At 34.5% G+C, this 20,147-nt stretch overlaps 2 protein-coding genes across 4 annotated transcripts; both read right to left on the bottom strand.

The window, feature by feature from the left end:
• Positions 1-649: 649 nt before the first annotated feature.
• Positions 650-1,897, bottom strand: LOC132942565 (uncharacterized). Its single transcript, XM_061011108.1, has one exon. It carries the CDS (start codon positions 1,895-1,897, stop codon positions 1,310-1,312), a length of 588 nt encoding a protein of 195 aa, XP_060867091.1. The 3' UTR covers positions 650-1,309.
• Positions 1,898-4,882: 2,985 nt separating this feature from the next.
• Positions 4,883-19,247, bottom strand: LOC132942564 (uncharacterized). Of its 3 annotated transcripts, none has more exons than XM_061011105.1 (3): positions 18,838-19,247; positions 7,575-7,681; positions 4,883-6,852 (listed from the first exon to the last, which is right to left on the bottom strand). In XM_061011105.1, exons 1-3 carry the CDS (start codon positions 18,856-18,858, stop codon positions 5,415-5,417), a joined length of 1,566 nt encoding a protein of 521 aa, XP_060867088.1. In that variant the 5' UTR covers positions 18,859-19,247; the 3' UTR covers positions 4,883-5,414. The 3 variants fall into 3 exon arrangements, with proteins under 3 accessions (XP_060867088.1, XP_060867089.1, XP_060867090.1); XM_061011106.1 differs by lacking the exon at positions 18,838-19,247 and adding an exon at positions 7,749-7,899; XM_061011107.1 differs by lacking the exons at positions 7,575-7,681; positions 18,838-19,247 and adding an exon at positions 7,167-7,553.
• Between the last annotated feature and the right edge of the window lie 900 nt (positions 19,248-20,147).

Raw genomic sequence — 20,147 nt, 5'->3', positions numbered from 1 at the left:
AAATACAATCTACTTATTTTTAAATTAGCCAGTATAATTATTATATTGATAATATCGATTAATTTAAACAGTTTTAATATGTCATGCTTCATACACAATTATCAGCACTAAGCAATCTCGCGAAGAATACTTTTTTTTTTGTATCCAAATACCTATTGTATTATAAGAATGTTCAGAACATATTTTATTCGAATGAAGAATAACTTATTCGGTATTCTGCATGCCTATTTATGTTTACAGATTAATTATCGAAGACATAATGTCGAGGTTTCTTAGGTTTTTTGAGTGCAGTAATAGCTATTAAGAACATCATGTATAACGGAATGGATCAGTCTTACATAATATTACCTTTAACTTTTGCCGAGATAAATAATTTTTATCCGTGTTAATATTATACAAAATATTTTTAAACAAATAAAAAAAGAACAAAATAATATACTTATTATTTACAAAATGTTTACAGTAGTAAAAAAGCTACAAACGAAATGCCCGAAGCAATGCTTTTAGTTCCTTTAAGTACTTGCAACTTTTCAACGGTAGGTACTGACGAATTACATAATAACAATATTATCTACTTATAGGTGGTACAAAATGTTTTAACTAAACAGGTATAAATAGATATAAAAATATCGTAAAAACAATTCACGTGGATGGTTAAAATAAAATATGTATTATGTGAGTACACAAATTAACTATATGCACAGTGTATATTTCAATATAAAAATATAATATATAAACAGTAAATAGGTAATGGGTAACTGTAATAAATTATAGTACGTACGTTAAGTCCTATTGTGATTAATATTGTAGGTAACTTGTTATTCATAAACCCGTCAAGTTTGTCACGTTTAATTTCTCCGTTTGATACGTCATAGGTAAATCAATACGATATAAAAAAACAAATTAGATGAAGTAAAGACGTTTTATATAGGATGAAGTTATGGCATTTCACATTATATTATATGATGAGCATTTAAATGCCACAAATAAAAATTCATATAAGTACATCGATTCGTATACAAACATGAGTAACACACAATAATATTATTATAACATGAGTATTTACAATTTGTAGAAAACGAAAATATTATAAAGTACCTACCACTCATGTTACTATTGAATACAAAATAAAAATAATATCATAAAAAAATCATTATAGATTTTATACTTTGTATAAGTAGACAATAGTAAGTACGTATATATAAATATATTATAACATATATTATTATATCATAACGAGTGTGTATGGCACAGTTTATAGACCTAATGGTTTTATGGCGGCGTCGTCGTCGATATCTAGCGTTTTGTTTCAGTCGATAAAATGAATGACCAGTTCCGGTCGGGAGATGGCCACGCCGCCTTCGCCCGCTTCCGCAGTGGCGTCCGGAAGGTATTCAATGCTGACTGTGTCACCCCTGCGGACCACGGCCGTGCTGATCGGGTTCGAGAGGGCCACGCCGCCGGCACCGGCCTTCGCCCTGGCCGACGGTTTCAGGTATATCTTGGTGACCGGTCTCTCAGTGGCGACGGCCGTGGAGTTTTTCACCTGCGACGCCTGTACGACCGGATCCGACGCCGCCGCCGCCACTGCCGTCTTCCTCAGCCAACTCGGTCCTCCGACGCTCGGCGTGTTCGAGTGCAGCGGCTTTACCTGCGCCGGCCGCCACTTCCGGTTTGGGTCGGCGGCCGCGTCCCCGACTTCCGGTCGGCCTGCCACGTCATCAACCACTGTCACTCGGCCGCTGTCCAAGTTCACGGCGACGGATCCTCTGGGCGGAGGTGGGATTGTGGCGGCGGCGGCGACTGCTGATCCAGTTCCACTTCCGGTTCCGGCGACTCCGGGCCAAACGCCTAACGTCGGCACGAATGCCCAGTACGGCAGCCGATACCTGCGCATACAATAACCACGGTTAGGTTTAGGCGTTTGGCCCTACAATGACGAGATATCGTGCAGTGTTTGTACGTAAGGCACGTTCAATTTACGTATTATTTGGTTTTCGTTTGTTTGTTGTTGACGTTCAAGCACCGGTATACACCATTAATGGTATTGGTATATTGTAGGTATATAATAAATCTACAGTGGTGTTGTCGGTACAACGGATGTGACATTCCGTTTAGTGTAGTGGCAGTCTACGATCGTCTATGAGTTCGTTTGGGATTTAAACCATAGAATATATATATGTATATATTAGTATTATGTGGATCGATATCGACTATAATAATATAGACGAATAAACAGTCGTTTTGTACGCGAAGATTTTCACACAGATTTTAATATACAAACGGTAACGTGCAAAAGCAAAAAAAAAACGCATATATTTTAGACGAATAATAAACGCATCACTGAACTACACTTATTTTTATAAACTCAATTTGTGTCTATGTGTTTAACTCAAATTAATAAAAATTATATTCCAAAACGTAAATTTAATATTGTCCGACGCATATTTATAGCGAAATTCAATAATACTTTAGTGTGCATACACGTTTCGTATACTCGTAAATGTTTTCACTTGATACTTCGTTTGAATTTAAAATTAAACCTATTCTATTCTTTGTATAGATAAAATAAGATGTCCTGACTAAAAAATCAACATATAGTTGGAGACTTGAAATTTTCATGGTAGGTAATTATGTTTGTTATATTTGTAAATATTTTTTTAGCTATGTTCTAATTGTTTCTTTTAAATAACTATATTAAATTTTTTCTTAAATTTATTTTTTTAAGATTGCTCGAGAACTCTTTGCTCCACCACAAGCCGGAGTTAAAGGAGTAGACAATATATTCTTTATCTCCTTATTGTATTTAGGTTTATGTATTTGTAGTAAATAATTGTAAATAAACTATTCAATAAAAAAAATATTATGGGGGGGAGGGTACTCATTTTTTTTCGTACTCTCATGTTATCTGTCTTTTATCATATATACTTATTATGTCATCCAAAAAAGATTGTATATTTGGACTTGAAATAAAAAAAAAATCATTGTTATTCTGTTTATAAAGGTGTGTATTATACATTTCATCTGAAACAAAACGGAAAATGATAGAAAGATAAATTACCCGATTGGAGTCGGGTAATACAGCTAGTTATATAAAAATGCCATGATGGTTATAGGTGATAAACAGTAAAATATCTTACATAACAATGATAACAATGATAATATTATCAATATATAAACGTTTAAATAAATAGTAAAAGTTATAATCATATATTATACGAAAAACCGTGAAAATAGGGCACAGAAAAAATTAAGTTTTTGCGCATGTGAATATACAAGAGTTAAAAAATTATAACTTATAGAAATTTAAGATCCAATCATCTAGTTTCATGTACCACACACAGAATATTCATATATATATATATTATATAGGGTACTGGGTAGGTGCTGAGTAATATGAACTAAGTTATAAAGTGTACCCGATTTTTGGGGAAACATGATATATACATAGTAACTAGTAGTATTTGCATTTTATGTACAATTTAGAAATACAGTGAAACTTTCATATTATAAAGAACTTCCATCTAACAAAATTTTGTATTTAAAAAATATTTTTGAGAATCTAACCAAATTAGAACCAAATTTATTCAATTCTACTTAACAAAATTTTATATAACACGGTTTTATTTTATGCTCCATGAGACTTTGTAATATGGAAGTTTCACTGTGTATTATCTTTTAATATAGGTATAATAATATAAGCAATGAACACTATTATATTATAATCGAGAGCAACTTATGAGCCATTTGCTGTCTGTTAATAACAAATTTATGTGATGTACCTACATCACCTACATTGGTACAAAACGCGTAGGTACATAATATTTTTACTTTAAAATTTTCAAAAGCAGTGTATCTGGTTTTACTATTTGATTACTTGTTTTTAGGTTAGTAGGTATCTTGTTGATGTTGTTGTTGTTGTTGTTGTTGTACTTGTATTTTTTTTTTATATAGGCACAGTCACACAATTATGTAGCTTTATGACCATAAACTTACGGCCTGTCACCGATTTCACGTATGGTACATCACTACTTCCGTTGGTAAAAAAAATCTTTGATGTGAAGAAAAATCTCGTTTTATTAGTTTATGTTTTGAGGTTTTTGTTATTGAAATATTATACCTACACAGTAACGCACTAATGCAGTTTTAAATTGACGTGTTAGTACCAATAGTACCAAATGTCTAAATAGTACCTTCCAATTTTTAAATCCATGAAAGGCTTATATTCTAAAACTATGATATAATAAATTAATTCAAGATTGTATTGATTCGTTATAACTAAATTAATGTTCTACCACAAAACTTTGAATTAAAATGTAAAATATACGTTGTATTTAAATTTAAATTTTAAAAAAATGTTTTACATATATACCTAATTGTGTGAAATTATGTAAGATACAAAAGTTCATTTACAAATAGAGAGCAATTTTGAAATGCAAAATATTAAAACTCAATGTTTGTATGAAATATAGTTTTGAATGCATTATATAGGTACCTACTCCAATATAATTATTCTAAACATCACTTAGAAATCAACCAAAATATTTTACATCATAATATTCTGTTTGAGTTATAATATTACAACGAGGTTATTGCAGTAAATAATATAATTATAATTATATAAGACTAAAATAATGTTTCGAAATAAAAATTTAGGTGTTCTACTTAATTAGGTTTGCTTATAAAATAAAATTTAATAGTATAAGTTAGCGATTGAGATTACATATAGGTATCTTATCTACCTACTTGTAAGCTTTAATATCAAATAAGACCCAATTATGTTAACGTATTAACGAGCGAAACATTATAAATAAGTAGTTGGTACACTCTGAGTTCATAGTTAAATTATTAGTAAACATTTAAAAAGAAATTTGAAAAATACTGTTAATTATAAGTATAGTATAATATTAAAGATCGTATAATAATATAATGTACTACGTATAACGTTAGGCACGCGTAATATCTTACTCGTATAACAATACACAATATGACAATTTATACAGCCTTCACCTTATTAGTTTGATAAATTAAGAGCATACAAAAGAACTACAGATTTTTAAATATTTATAATATTGTACATGTAAATAATATTATAGAACTACCACGAGGTTTCTAATTTACCTATAGTATATAATAATTGATATGTATTATATAGGTAAGTATAATAAATTATTGTTAAAGGTCTACTTAAATATTTAAGTTAGGTACTAAACATATTACTATAAAATATACGATAGGTATATAGGTAAACTTATGTACGTATAATAATAATATGTAATTATAGTGTAAATGTAGACACAACAATTATAGAGCTATAGTAATATCATATTGTTATCATCATGTGCAATATATCACGACAGTCTTGTGTTGTTGTAGAGGAACAAACGGATAAACGTACGGCAGCGGGGTTGTCGTCAGAACTGGTGGTCGACGAGTTTCACGGACTTTTTGCTCTTGCGCGACTTCTTCCGGACGGACGGTTCCGGATTGTAGTACACTATCGGCCCGGTGGCTATCAGCTTGGCGCCGTCCGGAAGTGAGATCTCACGGCCGTCGCCCGCGCCGCGTCGACGTTGAGACGCCGTCAAGCCGCGGGACGGCGTGGGGAACGTGTATGCGACGCCGTCCGCGGACAGATAGGCCGTGCCGCCGGCGCTCGCGTCCCGCAAGCTCCGACCGAAACCGTTGTTTTGCTGCGGGTACGGCGCGAAATATCCGGTCGGGCCCTGCACCATCTGTGGCCCATATCCGGCCATCGAGATGCCGCCGGCCGGTACGGGGACGTCCGCCGAGGAACCGGACGCGGTGTGCTTGTTGCTGTACGCCGACCCACCGGGGCCCACGATCGCCGTGCCGCCGGATCCTGCGGTGGCTATGCCGCCGGGGCCCGCGATCGCCACGCCGCCGCGGCGCACCACTAGCCGCTTGATCTGCGGGCCCGTGTCGCCGTTGTGCTCGGTGGCCTCCTTGTCCGGCGTCCAGCCGAACAGCTTTGACGGTTCCGGCGAGACGGTCGTCGTAGTCGTGTGTTTGAACGGCCGCACGTGATTCAGCAGCGCTCCCTTTTCCTCTTCCGACCGCGCGGCCACCGCGTTCCGGCGCGACCGTCTCCGCGCTTCCGGTCCAACGGCGGACACTTTACCGCCACCGACAATCCGTCTAGTAGTCCGGGACGATATCCCACCGTCCAACCGGTTGGCATCCTCACCCACCATGGTTGCCACGTCGCCCGTCGAGTGCCTGCAAATGTCAGCGGCCGGACCGTACTCTATGATCTCGGAAAATGAGTTCATCATCGTCTGCAGCGGATCTTTGATCAATATCGGAAAGTAATCGGCCCAAGGCGACGACCAATCGATCCTCGACGACGCGTCACCGCCGTTATAAATCCGATTCGGAACGCCCACGTTGCCGCCCTGCATTGGCGTCGCGAACACCGTATGTCTGATGATCTTGCGCCTGATGGGCATCTGGTGGTGGTCCGACAGTTGTTCGTCGTCGCCGTCGTTGTTGTTATTGTTGTTGTTGTTGTTGTTGTAGTGGTGGTGTTGCTGTTGCTGCATGTTGTTGTTACCGGTTGATGGCGGTTCACCGTTCAGGTTATGGAGGATCTGACCTATGTACGGGTCGCTCGGCCGTTTCCTCGTCGAGTACTCGTTGTAGTTCTGGTACTTTTGAAGGTTTTTGTCTAAAAGGTCCCTAAGCGCTTCCAGCTCTTCTCTGGTTATGGAATCCAATGCCGGCTTTTTCGTCTCGGCCATTCGCAGGTGCGCTATCGATTTCAATCGGCCCAACATGTTTTCCGTAGTCGAAGATTCCATTTCGTGTAGCGGTAGTTCGCTTACGCTATCACTAAAATACACAAAATTCTTATTAAACCACCCGTGTTTATAAAAGTAAATTTAAAAAAAAAACTACGAAAAAGAAACTATTTTTTAACCTCTCACCAAAAAATATCTTAAACATTTTTGTTTGATATTTAATATCAAAAAATGTTTAAAACTTTTACCGAAAGTTTACATTTCGAGTGATATATTAATTCTATTAATTATAAAAAGTAAAATATGTTAAACTATTTGAGCGGGGAAAAAACAAAGCATAACAGAAATATTAATTACAGGACAAAAATAATAATAAAAAAAAAATGTGTTTGAAAATAAGCTTACCTTCTATATACTATGTTACACGCATTGAATATATTGACCGATCCATTGCCATAATTTTGCATAAAGCACTAAAACCGTAGAAAACAAGAAAAAACCACCGAAATTGTGCACTGCTAACGTGTGTGTTTAGTAAAATATAATGTACTCAACTAGTCCAATCAGAGTTTAAGGATTTTAAACTTAAAACTTTTGTCAGTCGGTACCTAGTTTATAATATTATCTTATAAGTCAGTTGCAGTTATCAAATGCGTTAATTTAGTGTTAAACCCATTTTTTGTACAGTGTTTAATGTTTATAATTTGTTAAGGTGTGTAGTGTTGTTGATATATAGTAAAATATTATATTATTTACATTAATCGATTTGTCGCTTTCGAGAAGCGCAAAACAAAAACGTTTTTTTTCACTTACTGTTGGAAGTGTTTATTATCTCTCTTCGCTTCTCTTATGATCTCGTCGTGTTCATCGTTGTCCGACGGTCTGCTGTGTCCATAGGCGATCAGACAGAACAACAATACCTGAAAAATCGTTACATATAGTATGAAAAAAAACACGACTTATGGACAAAAAACGAGAATGATTTACCTGTAAAAACATCATAATACTATTAATAGTTATGTTAACACAATGCGTTCACATACATGCAGATGGTCCGAGAATCAAAAGCACTATGACCACTGACTTCCCGACCACCTTTCACTGTAACCACGATTCCCTCTACCATCTCCTAAATCACACGCGGTGTTTAGTGATCATAATATTTTCTATAACTCCATTGTCCGTTTATCATTATAATGCCGATGCCTATACATAATGGCTGTCTAATCGATTTTTCATATTTGCTTCCGAATCCTCCTCGAGTGGCCTGATTTTACTTTTATTGTTGGATTATATGATTTATTCATCGCAAGTATTTATTATTTAATATGAGATGGCAAAAGACCATATTATTATTGTTGTTGCCGTTGATGGTATACGACCTGGCATAACAATATAATAATTACTTTCGAAGACATGTTTGTAATAGTCTTCATCATTTATAATGATTTAATTATAGATAACTCGTATAATAGCTATTATAGCTGCTTTATAACAAAACCGCTATTTTTATTTTTTTTCTACGATAAAAATAATATTAGTTTTAACATTTTTGTTTGAAAAAAGTGATTTAAAATTATATCGGATAACATTCTGTTGTAATTTTAATAACAAGTGTTTTTTTTTTTCAGACGTTGAGAAACAGACCATCAATTAGTGATACTTATTAAATAATAATTTACGTGCTTGTAATATTTTATGTAAATCGCATTGAACAGCGTAAAATACTCATGGAAAGACCCGTTATAACTATCTCATCATGTTTTGTTTTAAACACTTTTCTGGCGTATGACTTCAAAAACAATAATTATTAACCAAACCGGGTTAGTGGGTGGTAAATGGTAATTACACATTATTAAATCTGTACCCACACAACGATAAAATAATTGTCGCAGACAATTCACATTATACTATTCTAATTTCGACTTCCGGCCAGCCACTGTTATCTTCTGCTGCAGATCCTTATCGGCGGATATGACTGCAGACAGTCGTTCCGGGGCCCGCCGCCCCGTGTTACTGACACGAAATCCTCGCGTCATCTCTCTCTCTCTCTCTCTCTCTCTCTCCTATGCCTGCTTCTTTGCCTCTCTGTCCCCCTGTCCCTCTCACACTCACTCTCAAAAGACACTTTTGTATGGACCGACGGATTTTTCAAACACAATCGCGGGGTACACGCGAAGGAACGTTATTAAATCGGTCGGAGTTCATAGCCGTGTATGTATAATATTATTATTTGTTCGATATGTAGAGTGTACCATCTCGGAGAGAGTGGTCGGGTTATTTTCAAACGGGCGGCGGCTCAGTATTTATTATAGTGCATAGTAAGTTGTAGTGTCAAACATACATCGGGAAGATTCTTGCCGTGTATAGATAACGGTAAATTTCTATTTTTATTATTGTAATGAATCTTTTGGGCGCACGCGACCAGTTTAACCCGTGCGGCAAGTCCCCAGACTAAGAACCATGCCGACAAAGATAATAAGTTACGTCTGAAATCGGAACAACCATAATATAATAAATAATACACAAAGTCCGCGATGAAAACGACTTATTCCTGAATTTCTTGACAATTTGCGCAAAATCATCATTAAACGACAGGTGATCAACGAACTGACGTCTAAATGGAAATTCGTTTATTTTATTGGCAACGGCCTACAATGGTGCAGTGGCCTTATTCCGAAAATTTGTATGATATTATACTATATATATATATATATAAGCTTATTCGCTTTATGTTATTATACACGAATATACGTGATCTGGATGACACTAAACCAATAACCATATTATTATTATTTGATTTTGATGTGTATGACCACGCAAAAATGCATGCCGACGACGGCTGGGCACAAAAGATCGATACACATAGAGATATGAAAGAGCACCGTGTAATATATTATCGTTATTATGAAAAAGGTTAAAAGCGAGACGAATACAAACGCGTTCTGGAACGTCAAAATTTAAAAAGAGATAATCGGTAAAATTTAGTTTTACCGGTCATTTTACAAAAATGTTCTACTACACGCAGAGAGAGCACAAAATCATGTAGGTATGTAAACGGAAAATGTAGTCCTGTCCAATAAAAGTATACCGGCTATACCTATTTAGTTTTTTTTATAAATTGTTCTGAATTTTTTTTACCGTCATAAATTCTTAGTAGAAACTACATATTTTTGGGTACCTATATTATTATATTAACTGTTTATGATTATGCTTTGAACTTTACTCAATAACTAATAACTATAATATATTCACTGATCTCACTGTGTCATAATATGATCAGTGTGCGCTTAAGAATGGTTGATTAAGTATACAAACATATTATATAGTATAGGTTTGTAATTTGTAACCAATCAATACGTACCTATACTATAGGAGTACTGCAGGGCAGATGCAAAGCTAATTTTTTTATGTTTGAAATTTTTTCAATATAACTTGCATTTCATTACACACGATAAAAAACCGAAACGTGACGTTATAATATTACTGTAAATCTCGTATTAAATAAATAAATATAATATAAATATTCAATACACGTTTTCAATAAATTTAGTCACCAGCATCGTCTTAACAAGGTTGACAGTTACGTTATACAGCTTAAAAACGGTTAAACCGAATTCGTATTCCAATAAATTATGCAAATATAAGGGAAATTGAATTCCATATTAAAAAATGCAATAAAGCGACGTATTTTTTAAAATAAATTAATCATAAAATTAACTATCTTGATTTTAAGCTATATATAATAAATTATTGCCACCTATTTATAATGTCATAAAAAATGTGCTGTGGTTACCATACATATTTTAATAACTGCAGTCCACAACATTGAATTACGGTATTATAAAATATGGTGCTCATAAATTTATAGTTTACATAAAATTGTTGTAAAGAAGTGCATACATTTATATTAAAATTAAAATCATAAACTGTTACAACTTACAAATTTAATAATAATTAATCCAATAATGTATACGCTTATATTTTCAGTGAAAACAACTATAACCCAGACAGCATTTTGTAATGATAATATTATAATAAAGTTATAATAATATTATTCTTTATTATAATATAATAATATTATTAAACAACAAATTGCTGCCTGTGAAGTATTCACATTATTGGACAATAATATCCTATAAATGAATTAGATATAAGATGGCAAACAGTATAATGATCGTGAAAATTAATTAGTTTAAAAAAAAGGCCGTTACGATTAAAATAATAGGTAATAACTATAATATTGTAATCTGTTTTTGATAATATAAGTACCTATTCCTATAATATCTACGTGCCCAATCAATGTCGTCTGTATAGTGTCCATGCCGCTTGCCTAAAAAACGTTGAAAATGTCATTTGTGCAGAAAACTAGGACAACGCGTCATTGAAATGAATTTGATGAGAATTATCATCAGAGGAAATTAATAATCTAAATGCAATTTTCCGGTTATCTGGTAATGTGTGTACTACGAGTACATATTGCTGTTGGGCATAATGTCGCGTCAACCTAAAATTGTGTTTTCTTGGACGTGATATTTTACTTTATATGTAGGAATTACTAGGTACATACATGCGCAAATATATTATGTATCGATATACCATGTACCTATAACTACGTATATACTTACATGGCTACATATAGTTAGTCCCATTGACGGTAATTACCGAAATTACGATATAATAATACCGTGTCGGTGTCACATATGACGCATGCGTATATAGTATAAGTATAATATGATATTTGAAATGAGATTTTGGAAATTTCTGTACATGTATATAGGTATTAGTAATATAATAGTATTACAAGTAGGATTTAGAAATTTGTATAAACTGTAAATGTACAGTACAATAATATTTAAAAATAGCTGTATAACCAAACTTTGCTCGTGAAGATATGAACAAAATATTTAAAATGTAGCGCTTTATAACTTTATAAGTACCTAATTATTGTATAATAATAATAATAATAATCTACCTCTGTGAACTAATTTGACCGAGATGACTAGGTATATTTTTGAACTAATCACTGAGCTTTTCTGATACCTCTAAGAACAATTTGGAATTTTCGTCAAAACCAGTCGAGTAGTTTTCGAGTATATATACTTAAGCTACCATAAATATAAAAAATTAATTTTTACTACCTAGATATTTTCAAGGTTTTTTATTTTTTAAAACTACACCAACCATTTAAATTTGCATATACCTACAGGTACCGACGCAGAATATTTTTGCGAGGATTTTAATATTCAATAAGATCAAGAATAAAATCAGAAATCAATTAAAAATTATAATAGTATTTAAATTCATCGGCATTCCATCGCAGAGAATGAAAAAAAAAACGATGACAATTAATAGTGTATTTATCCGGTTTTTCGCTCGCAACCGCTAATATCAACGGTGGTGATGATGTAGACACTTTCGGCGGTCAAATTTACATAATAAGATATAGGTACCTTATAAGGTACTATATAGGTAGGTACCCATAACCACCTGTAGCACTGCACGCGTCGAGCGGGAGCGGTCCGACGCGTTAATTAAAAGCCATCGGGTGGGGCTGAAGTGCCGAACAGGGCGGGACAGGGCGTGGGGAAGGATCGGGTGGCCGAGTGGTCGGTGGGCGAACTTGTCCGCACATAATATTATTATCATGTGCAGTGTTCGTAATATTTATAATAATAATAATATGATAATGCATTAATGCGTGTTGGCCAAACGGATATACTTAATAACACGTTTTTCGCGGTTGAAAAAAAAAATGTTTTTTAAAAAATACGTACCGCGTTATGTTACCTATATCTGCACGTGAACTTTGGACACGACCGGTCGCGATGGGTATGTTTGGTTGTCTGGCTGGCGGGTTGGGTGGGGTGGGTGTTAGAAGGGGAAGGGGAGGGCGTGTGCGTTGACCTCCGGCCAATGACTCCCGAACCACCGCCGCCGTCGCCCGGCGACGAATATAATAATAATAATAATAAAAATATTTGCCGACCACGAAAACTATATAATAACATATTATTGTCATAGGTAGGTACTATTATAATAATACGAGTATAATGTAGATGTGTCAAGTGTTGTTTAGGCGATCCCACACAAAATACATACAAAATACACCATTACATAATTTAATTGTGTATAAACACTGCGAATGGGTGACGGGCGACGGTTATTTTGGATTTTGCGTCGTCGTAAATTTGCACGTTTATAATGTTTAAACGACTACGCGGGGTAAGCCCACGTGGTAACAAAATAATAGGAATGAAATTAATATATTAAATAATATTATAAAACTACCGTTGGGCTCGTGTTCACCGTACACGCCATGTCATAAATCGTAGCATCATTATAATGGATAATTCGTATCGATCCTTCAACTGCGTGGGACTAAAGTATATAATATCATATAAGGGTAATACTATGTGTGCACAATATATTATATACGGTAGGAAATAATAACGAAATCTTCGTCGTGATGATGTAATTTGGTGGAAGGCGCATTGACATCGCAGTGATACTATGCAAAAGATGACACCTACACGGTGTAATTATGTTTGATTTACACTCGGCGTCGGTGGATTTATCGCCAGGCTGCGCATCCACAGAATAATACATTACATTTTTCCTATTCTGGCTAATATATTGTCATTTATTTTAATATTGTTTTTAACATAAATAATATTATGTTTTAGGGCTGAATACACGTTTTTCGTTTCAGACCGATTTTTCGTGAGGTTTTCGTTGTCACGGTTAGGTATTAACAAAAACTTATTAATATTATGATTCATAGATTTTCCTTGTATATGAAAAATATCGAGTAGCGTACTACGGTTTTTAAATTTTTTATTAGTTTCTAGCATCAGACTCTTTCTAGCAGCACTGCTTAATCATTTAATTGTTGTGTTTTATGCGGGCCTGCACCGCCTAGGATCACCAAGTATCACGCTATACGCTCCGCTGTGTATAGCAGTATATAGCACTAACCTAAGTGAGCGGTAAAAATGTTATACTTAAGCTCCTGCTGCATGACACGAAATTTGTTGATACTAATATAATATTCACCACGTACCGTATTATAGTATTATTATCCACTATTATTAGAAAAATACAAATTCAGAATACTTTGACGATTTTTAGACGGATCGTACTATGATTTTTTGAAAAAAATTGTTAGGTACCTAACCTTAAAAAATAAAGTTCTCTACAAATGTTTCTATTGAATGATGGCAAAAAAATTTGATAAATTGCACACTTACAGTTGGTAATAAATATTTTGTGTATAGGGTCCGATGAAAGGGTTGAAGACACGGAGTTAAATTATGAATATCTATCTATATATATATATATATTTATATCTTATTGTTATTGGACCTTGCGTCCGTGGTCCGTATGAAATATATAAATAAATATATTAGGATAATATTATATAGGAGATTTAGGAATTATCATCTTATAGATCTCTATTTTTACTGTTTTTTTAAATATAAATATGCTTTCGGGCTGGATACACATTTTTGTTTCTGGCCAATTTTTAGTAAGGTTTTCGTTTTCTTGAATACTTAATACTTATTAACAAAACTATATATTTTATGGTTCATAGATTTTACAAAATATCAAGAATTGGGTTATGGGTTTTTGGTTATTTACATCAGTGTCTTTGCGGCTTAATTTAGTGAATAGGTATAATGCATAATATAATATTCGTCCAAAACTTAATAATTTGTGTGATATTGAATGTATAGCGTTTTAATATTTTGTTTTTATATGAAACTACTTTGCTCTATGGAACTCATTAGCAATAAGTAGATTGTTATGGTTAACCTGTTGTGGACAGATAGATTTTCATTACGATAAAATGTTTTCGTTTTAATACATTAAAAACCTATTAAAAAGTATATACCTTGTCAATCCATCATATTCAAATGATTACTAGATAATTTAAAACTTGAGTCTTATGAATAGATAGTTACTACTTTACATAGGTAATTTCATAATTTGTTTATCCGTCAAAGTACATATATTGTTATTAAATCGTTTATAATATTCTCAATCATCTGACCATGACTGCAGTTCATAAGACGTAATCCCATCAATAATTCCAAGTGAATGATTATAAATGACGAACGAATAACATTCAAATAAAAATGAAGACAAAATATATAGTACAAAAATAAACTCGATAGAAAAATACTTGAAAATAATGACATTTATTTATGCGGTGAAATGATTACCAAGCAATTTTACAAACATCTTGAATTTAAAACAGCGATAAGGACAGTAAGTAAACTTCTGTATTTTTTTTTGTCCAATTATGGGGGCAAAGAGCAATAATTATATTAAATACCTATTGGTATACCTTGACGTCTTAATCCGGGGCTTGAAATTCACACGAGTCACAGCAGATCGTTTTTTTTCACTCGAAATAACGAATAAAAAACACACGCAAACTACAGACGTCGCATACCATGGTTATATTATCACATGATAATATTATCGCAGAAAAACTCATCGCTTCGGCTTTCCAATAATGTTATTCTATGCGCGCACGCCGCTTATATTGTATTGACGCAGTGTGAATCGCGGGAGATCGAAATACACTATCGACTGCGTTAATTATTATTGCTTTCGCGTCGGAGTGTGTGTAATATAATAATCGTTCACTGTAATATTATTATTATACATACAGGTGGGTACATAGTACTATGATATATAATATTGTATAGGTATAATAATATAATTTTGGCCCGTCAAATCCGAACGCGCCGTCGCACATATAACAATGTAGCGACACAAACTGGTCAGTTATACGGTCGGGTGGAAAAAATAAAAAACAAAACAAATCACAATGAAGACATCAAGCGGCTAAATCCCGCTACCTATTGTTTTAACAACGAAGTCCGACGCCGAGAAATCATGATGCATGTGAATGCGAATAATTAGCAATACATCTGCGGCCATAATATAATATAATATTATTATATGCATAGTATGGTGTACAGCCATAGGTTAGGTCTACCTGCCTATATGTATAAGTATATACGGCGGCGATCATTGATCGCGTATTGTGTGCGCGGTATATAGTATTTTTCGAAATTTAATTAAACATTAATAATTGTAAAAACGCCAGACATATTATATTATGTGCATTATTTATAACCGACGATAATATAATAATAATTGTTATTTATAAACTATAATATATATACATAGTATAGTATACAGTCATCCCTCCCGCGGTATACCTCCACGACGACGGGTTGTTGTTCGGCGATCGTTTCAGGACGCCTCGACGGCAATTTAATATCGAACCACATATTACAATGTGTATAGAATATTATCATATATGCACGATCGTATTACTACCGGGAGCGGTGTATTCGTAAATTATAATGTATACAGCGTACCTATACAATATTATAACGAAATGAATAAAGCGACCACTCTGCGGGATGACCGCCGTATGTATATTATATGCACACAATGAGCCAATTAAAATGTCGTACTGTCTTGAGCTGTTAAAATCGTCGTTTTGGTTTTATTTTTTTATTTTTCATTCCATTTCAGTCGACCGAGTTACAATACAATATCGAGTCCATTGCGCAGGCCAGCAGATGATATCCGTAACCAAATACCTAGTCGAAAACACGGCGATGTGTGCCCTTGGTCACATGTTATTATATTTTGATCCTATCGAGATGGGACGTGTGCCGAAAAATAATCGTATTTTACATATTATTATTAGTGTTATTATATTAAACCTACGTCGTCGGCCAACGAATATATAGTATTTCACGACAAACACAATACGTTATTATTATTATTATTGACTCGCACTGTGCACGGTTTGAAATATTATATTTTGTGGTTGTCGTGTTTGTACAGCATGTACGAATGTCGTGAGGACAAATATACGGCCATCAGCCACATGTTGATTCTTCAATCAGCGAAGTTATTCACCTTCTAAAAGCCGGAAAAGTAAAATCGACTCAACACGCTGTACATACAATATGTCCGTTATGTTAAATGATAAATCAAATATCGAATATTATTTACTGCAGCGTTGTACATAATATACTATAAGTCCGCACGCGTATTTTACCACATGATGGGTAATCAATTATCGTCGCATTCGCCCATGTGTCATTATAATATACTACAAATGATCAATTCATTTGCTATAAAAAAAAAAAAATACATGTTTGAGTTCACCCGAGTTGTATAGCACACTGAATACATTCAGTTTATTCCTTTTGGTTATGTGTGGTATTTAGTATTTACACTTGACTTTTACGAATTCATTCGGTTACTCCATCGTCACTGTTCTCACGCTACCATCGGTTGGAAGTATTTTTTAATATGCGTGCGATCATAATATTAATAAAATAAATTTGACTGTAGTACCTATAGGTATAGTTAATTTTTAACGTATTATACGCTTATTAAAATCTAAAAAGCTCTTGATGCGATTATAGTAAACTGTGATGATGACCACCTCTTTTATAACTTATTTCATTATGTGATATTATATTGGTATGATATGAATGTTTTATGCTTATGCCGTCAGTGTATAGGTAGGTACTTATTTGTAAGAATTTAAAAGATTCAAGAAGTTTGTAAAAAAAAAAATAGTTAGAAATTTGTCCTGAGTATATATAAACCAGTGAGTTCCAGGAGATCTCATTAAATCTTGCGGAGAAGGTGATGAATACAATAGGTCTTGCGGACATCGATAATAGTATAAAGACAATAAATAACAATATAACGATTACGTCGATAATATCATTAAATGTTGTACCGCATTCTCATTTGCTTACGAAGAGCAAAAAAATAAGTAAATCTATCGGTCCGGTTTTACCACTCTCCTTCGTGGTCTCAAGTGCGGCGTTTTATATCCACCCCACACCTGAAGTACAGACACTCTTGGCACAAGGTCACGTCCTTGTCCTGCAGCAATGCGACAAACGCGTTCTGATAATTTATTATTTAGAGGGATAATACGAGCATTTTATGGTGGGAACTGGAGAGTTGAGTGCGTTTTTTTTAAAGAGTTATACATAATATTATAACTTATAAGATTATATCCTCAATACTTTGTATTCGTGTGTGGTTCGGTTTAGTTACGATAATTACGATAATTGTTATATTATGTAAGAGAAAATGAATCCGTAAACCAATTATATGCTCGTAATATTTAAAAGTATGTCGGTAGTTCAAATAAAAAAAAAAACAGAGATAATTGGTTGGAAGAGACTATAGTGGCTTTTTATCTTTTTTTCTCGACGGTTCAACTCGTTTAAGACGTGCAGTAATTGATTAATCATTATAATAATATTATACTTATGTTAATATGATTTAAAACGGATAGGTACCTAGTTATTTACTCATTATTTACGCATTTCAAACTAATAATAGTTGTAAAATGTAAAGTGAAAATAATATTATTTATTTTGATCTTTATCAGGAGGGGGTAAACATACTTTAATACCCAATCGCGCCAAATGATACATCAGCAATAGTCCGCATTATTTATAATTAAAAAATGAAATCATTACAACAACACTACACGCGGGTATTGCCTAAGTATACATCGATGCATCTACAACTACAATCAATCGCGGTTACATACTATATATATGTGTGTGTTACAATGTCACCTATACCACGGTATATGAAGATGTCATATATATATACACTGTCACCGTATTCCGTGTAACCGTGTCCGTGATCTGAATTTTTTCTTGTTATCCACCGGATAAAATATTTAATATTGTTTAGGTAAAACCATTAGCCTACCAACCACCTAACCTAACCTAACCTAACCACACAGTGAAGTACATAGTTGAATATATTCAACTAAAGCTATTTGGTATGATAATAGAATACCTTATGCCTTGTGGTAACCGCACGTGGATTGCACGGAATGCGATGACAAGACGTAATACTATTGAGAGTAAATTTTTTAAAAATATGTGCTTCGTATACCGTTCGAACATGGCACACATCGGTGGTATGTTATAATACTATGTGAAGGGACAATATCCTATTACCGTATAGGTATTACATATTATATTGCAATGCTTACCGCGAGGTTTAGCGGCTTCATGTCGGCGGCTAGCAAGTTTTGAGGTAGACGAGAACGAGCAATGACCAGCGATCGATCGATGACGGTCCTGACGAGCTTGACCGGACGATGTGGACGACTTGTGACGACGGTGCTATAATGGGCGCGAGCGTCCGACGTTATGTAAAAACGCGTGTGCGACTGAGACGATGGTCGGAGTGGTCGGGCAATGCATTTGCGGGCTCGCGGACGACGCAGAAGAAGAACCTACTCGGCGGCGGTGGCGGCGGCGGAGGCGATTCGTGCGACCGACCGGGTAAACGTCATTTCCCCCCCACGACACCTGCACGACCAACAGATTGGCAGACGTGCGAGGAGGACGCTATAATATTAGAGGTGAATCGTAATTAATACAATAAAATATGTACCTATATTGGTAAGCGTACTATAGTGTGTCGTATTATAACATTATTATAATATTATAGTATTACATGCGCGTTAGAGACGTTTTAGAGTTTGCAGTCGACATGACGGCGGCGGCGAGGATAAGACGATTTTATGATAATAATATTATAATTTCCCCTCCCCTCACTAGTCCCGCAGCGCCGTACCGCGACAAGTGGACGTGTGTCTGTCACTCCGACCGATCATAATTAGGTAGGTACATAATTTATTATAATATATATCGTATACTTACAACTCGTGAAGTGAAGTACCTATGATAATATATTATATAAGTAATTATATTATATCGTATATAATATAATGTAGGCAATAGTACTATTTTTTTTTAAATTTAAAATAAAGGCTTGGACATCATGGGTTATTTGCCTACAGTTAGGACACAGAGATAAAAACAGTTTAAGAAAAACAACATTAAAATATTTACAGTTGTCTAAAATATTTTGCTTAAATGTTATGGTGTGGAAAAATGTGTATATTGCTTCTGTGTTTTATTTGTCGAGAGCTAGTCGGAGAGTGTTGGGCTTGTTGAAAATTGTTTGTGCTTCGGCGTATTTTGGACATTTATTAACGATATGATCGATCGCGAGGTTTTCCTTGCATGCATTGCATACTGGGGCAGGCGTTCTTTGACGATGAGGAAGAAGTGGGTAAGATAATGTGTGTGGCCTAGTCTGACTCGGGTTACAATAACTTGTAATAGTATTAATTATTAATAAATTATTATATTTACGAAGTAGGTACACAAAACTCCTTAAGTTGTTTCTCTACGCCCTTATAGTCCCTAAATGGTGTCAAAAAATAATTAATGTCATAATGTTCGTATCCACGACTTGGAGAGAAAATGGTCGTTCACACTGAATATAATA

Source organism: Metopolophium dirhodum, chromosome 4, assembly GCF_019925205.1.
Source record: "Metopolophium dirhodum isolate CAU chromosome 4, ASM1992520v1, whole genome shotgun sequence".
Taxonomy (NCBI): Eukaryota; Metazoa; Arthropoda; class Insecta; order Hemiptera; family Aphididae; genus Metopolophium; species Metopolophium dirhodum.
The sequence above is the reverse complement of the archived record's forward strand: the minus strand, read 5'-3'. Positions and strand labels throughout refer to the sequence as shown.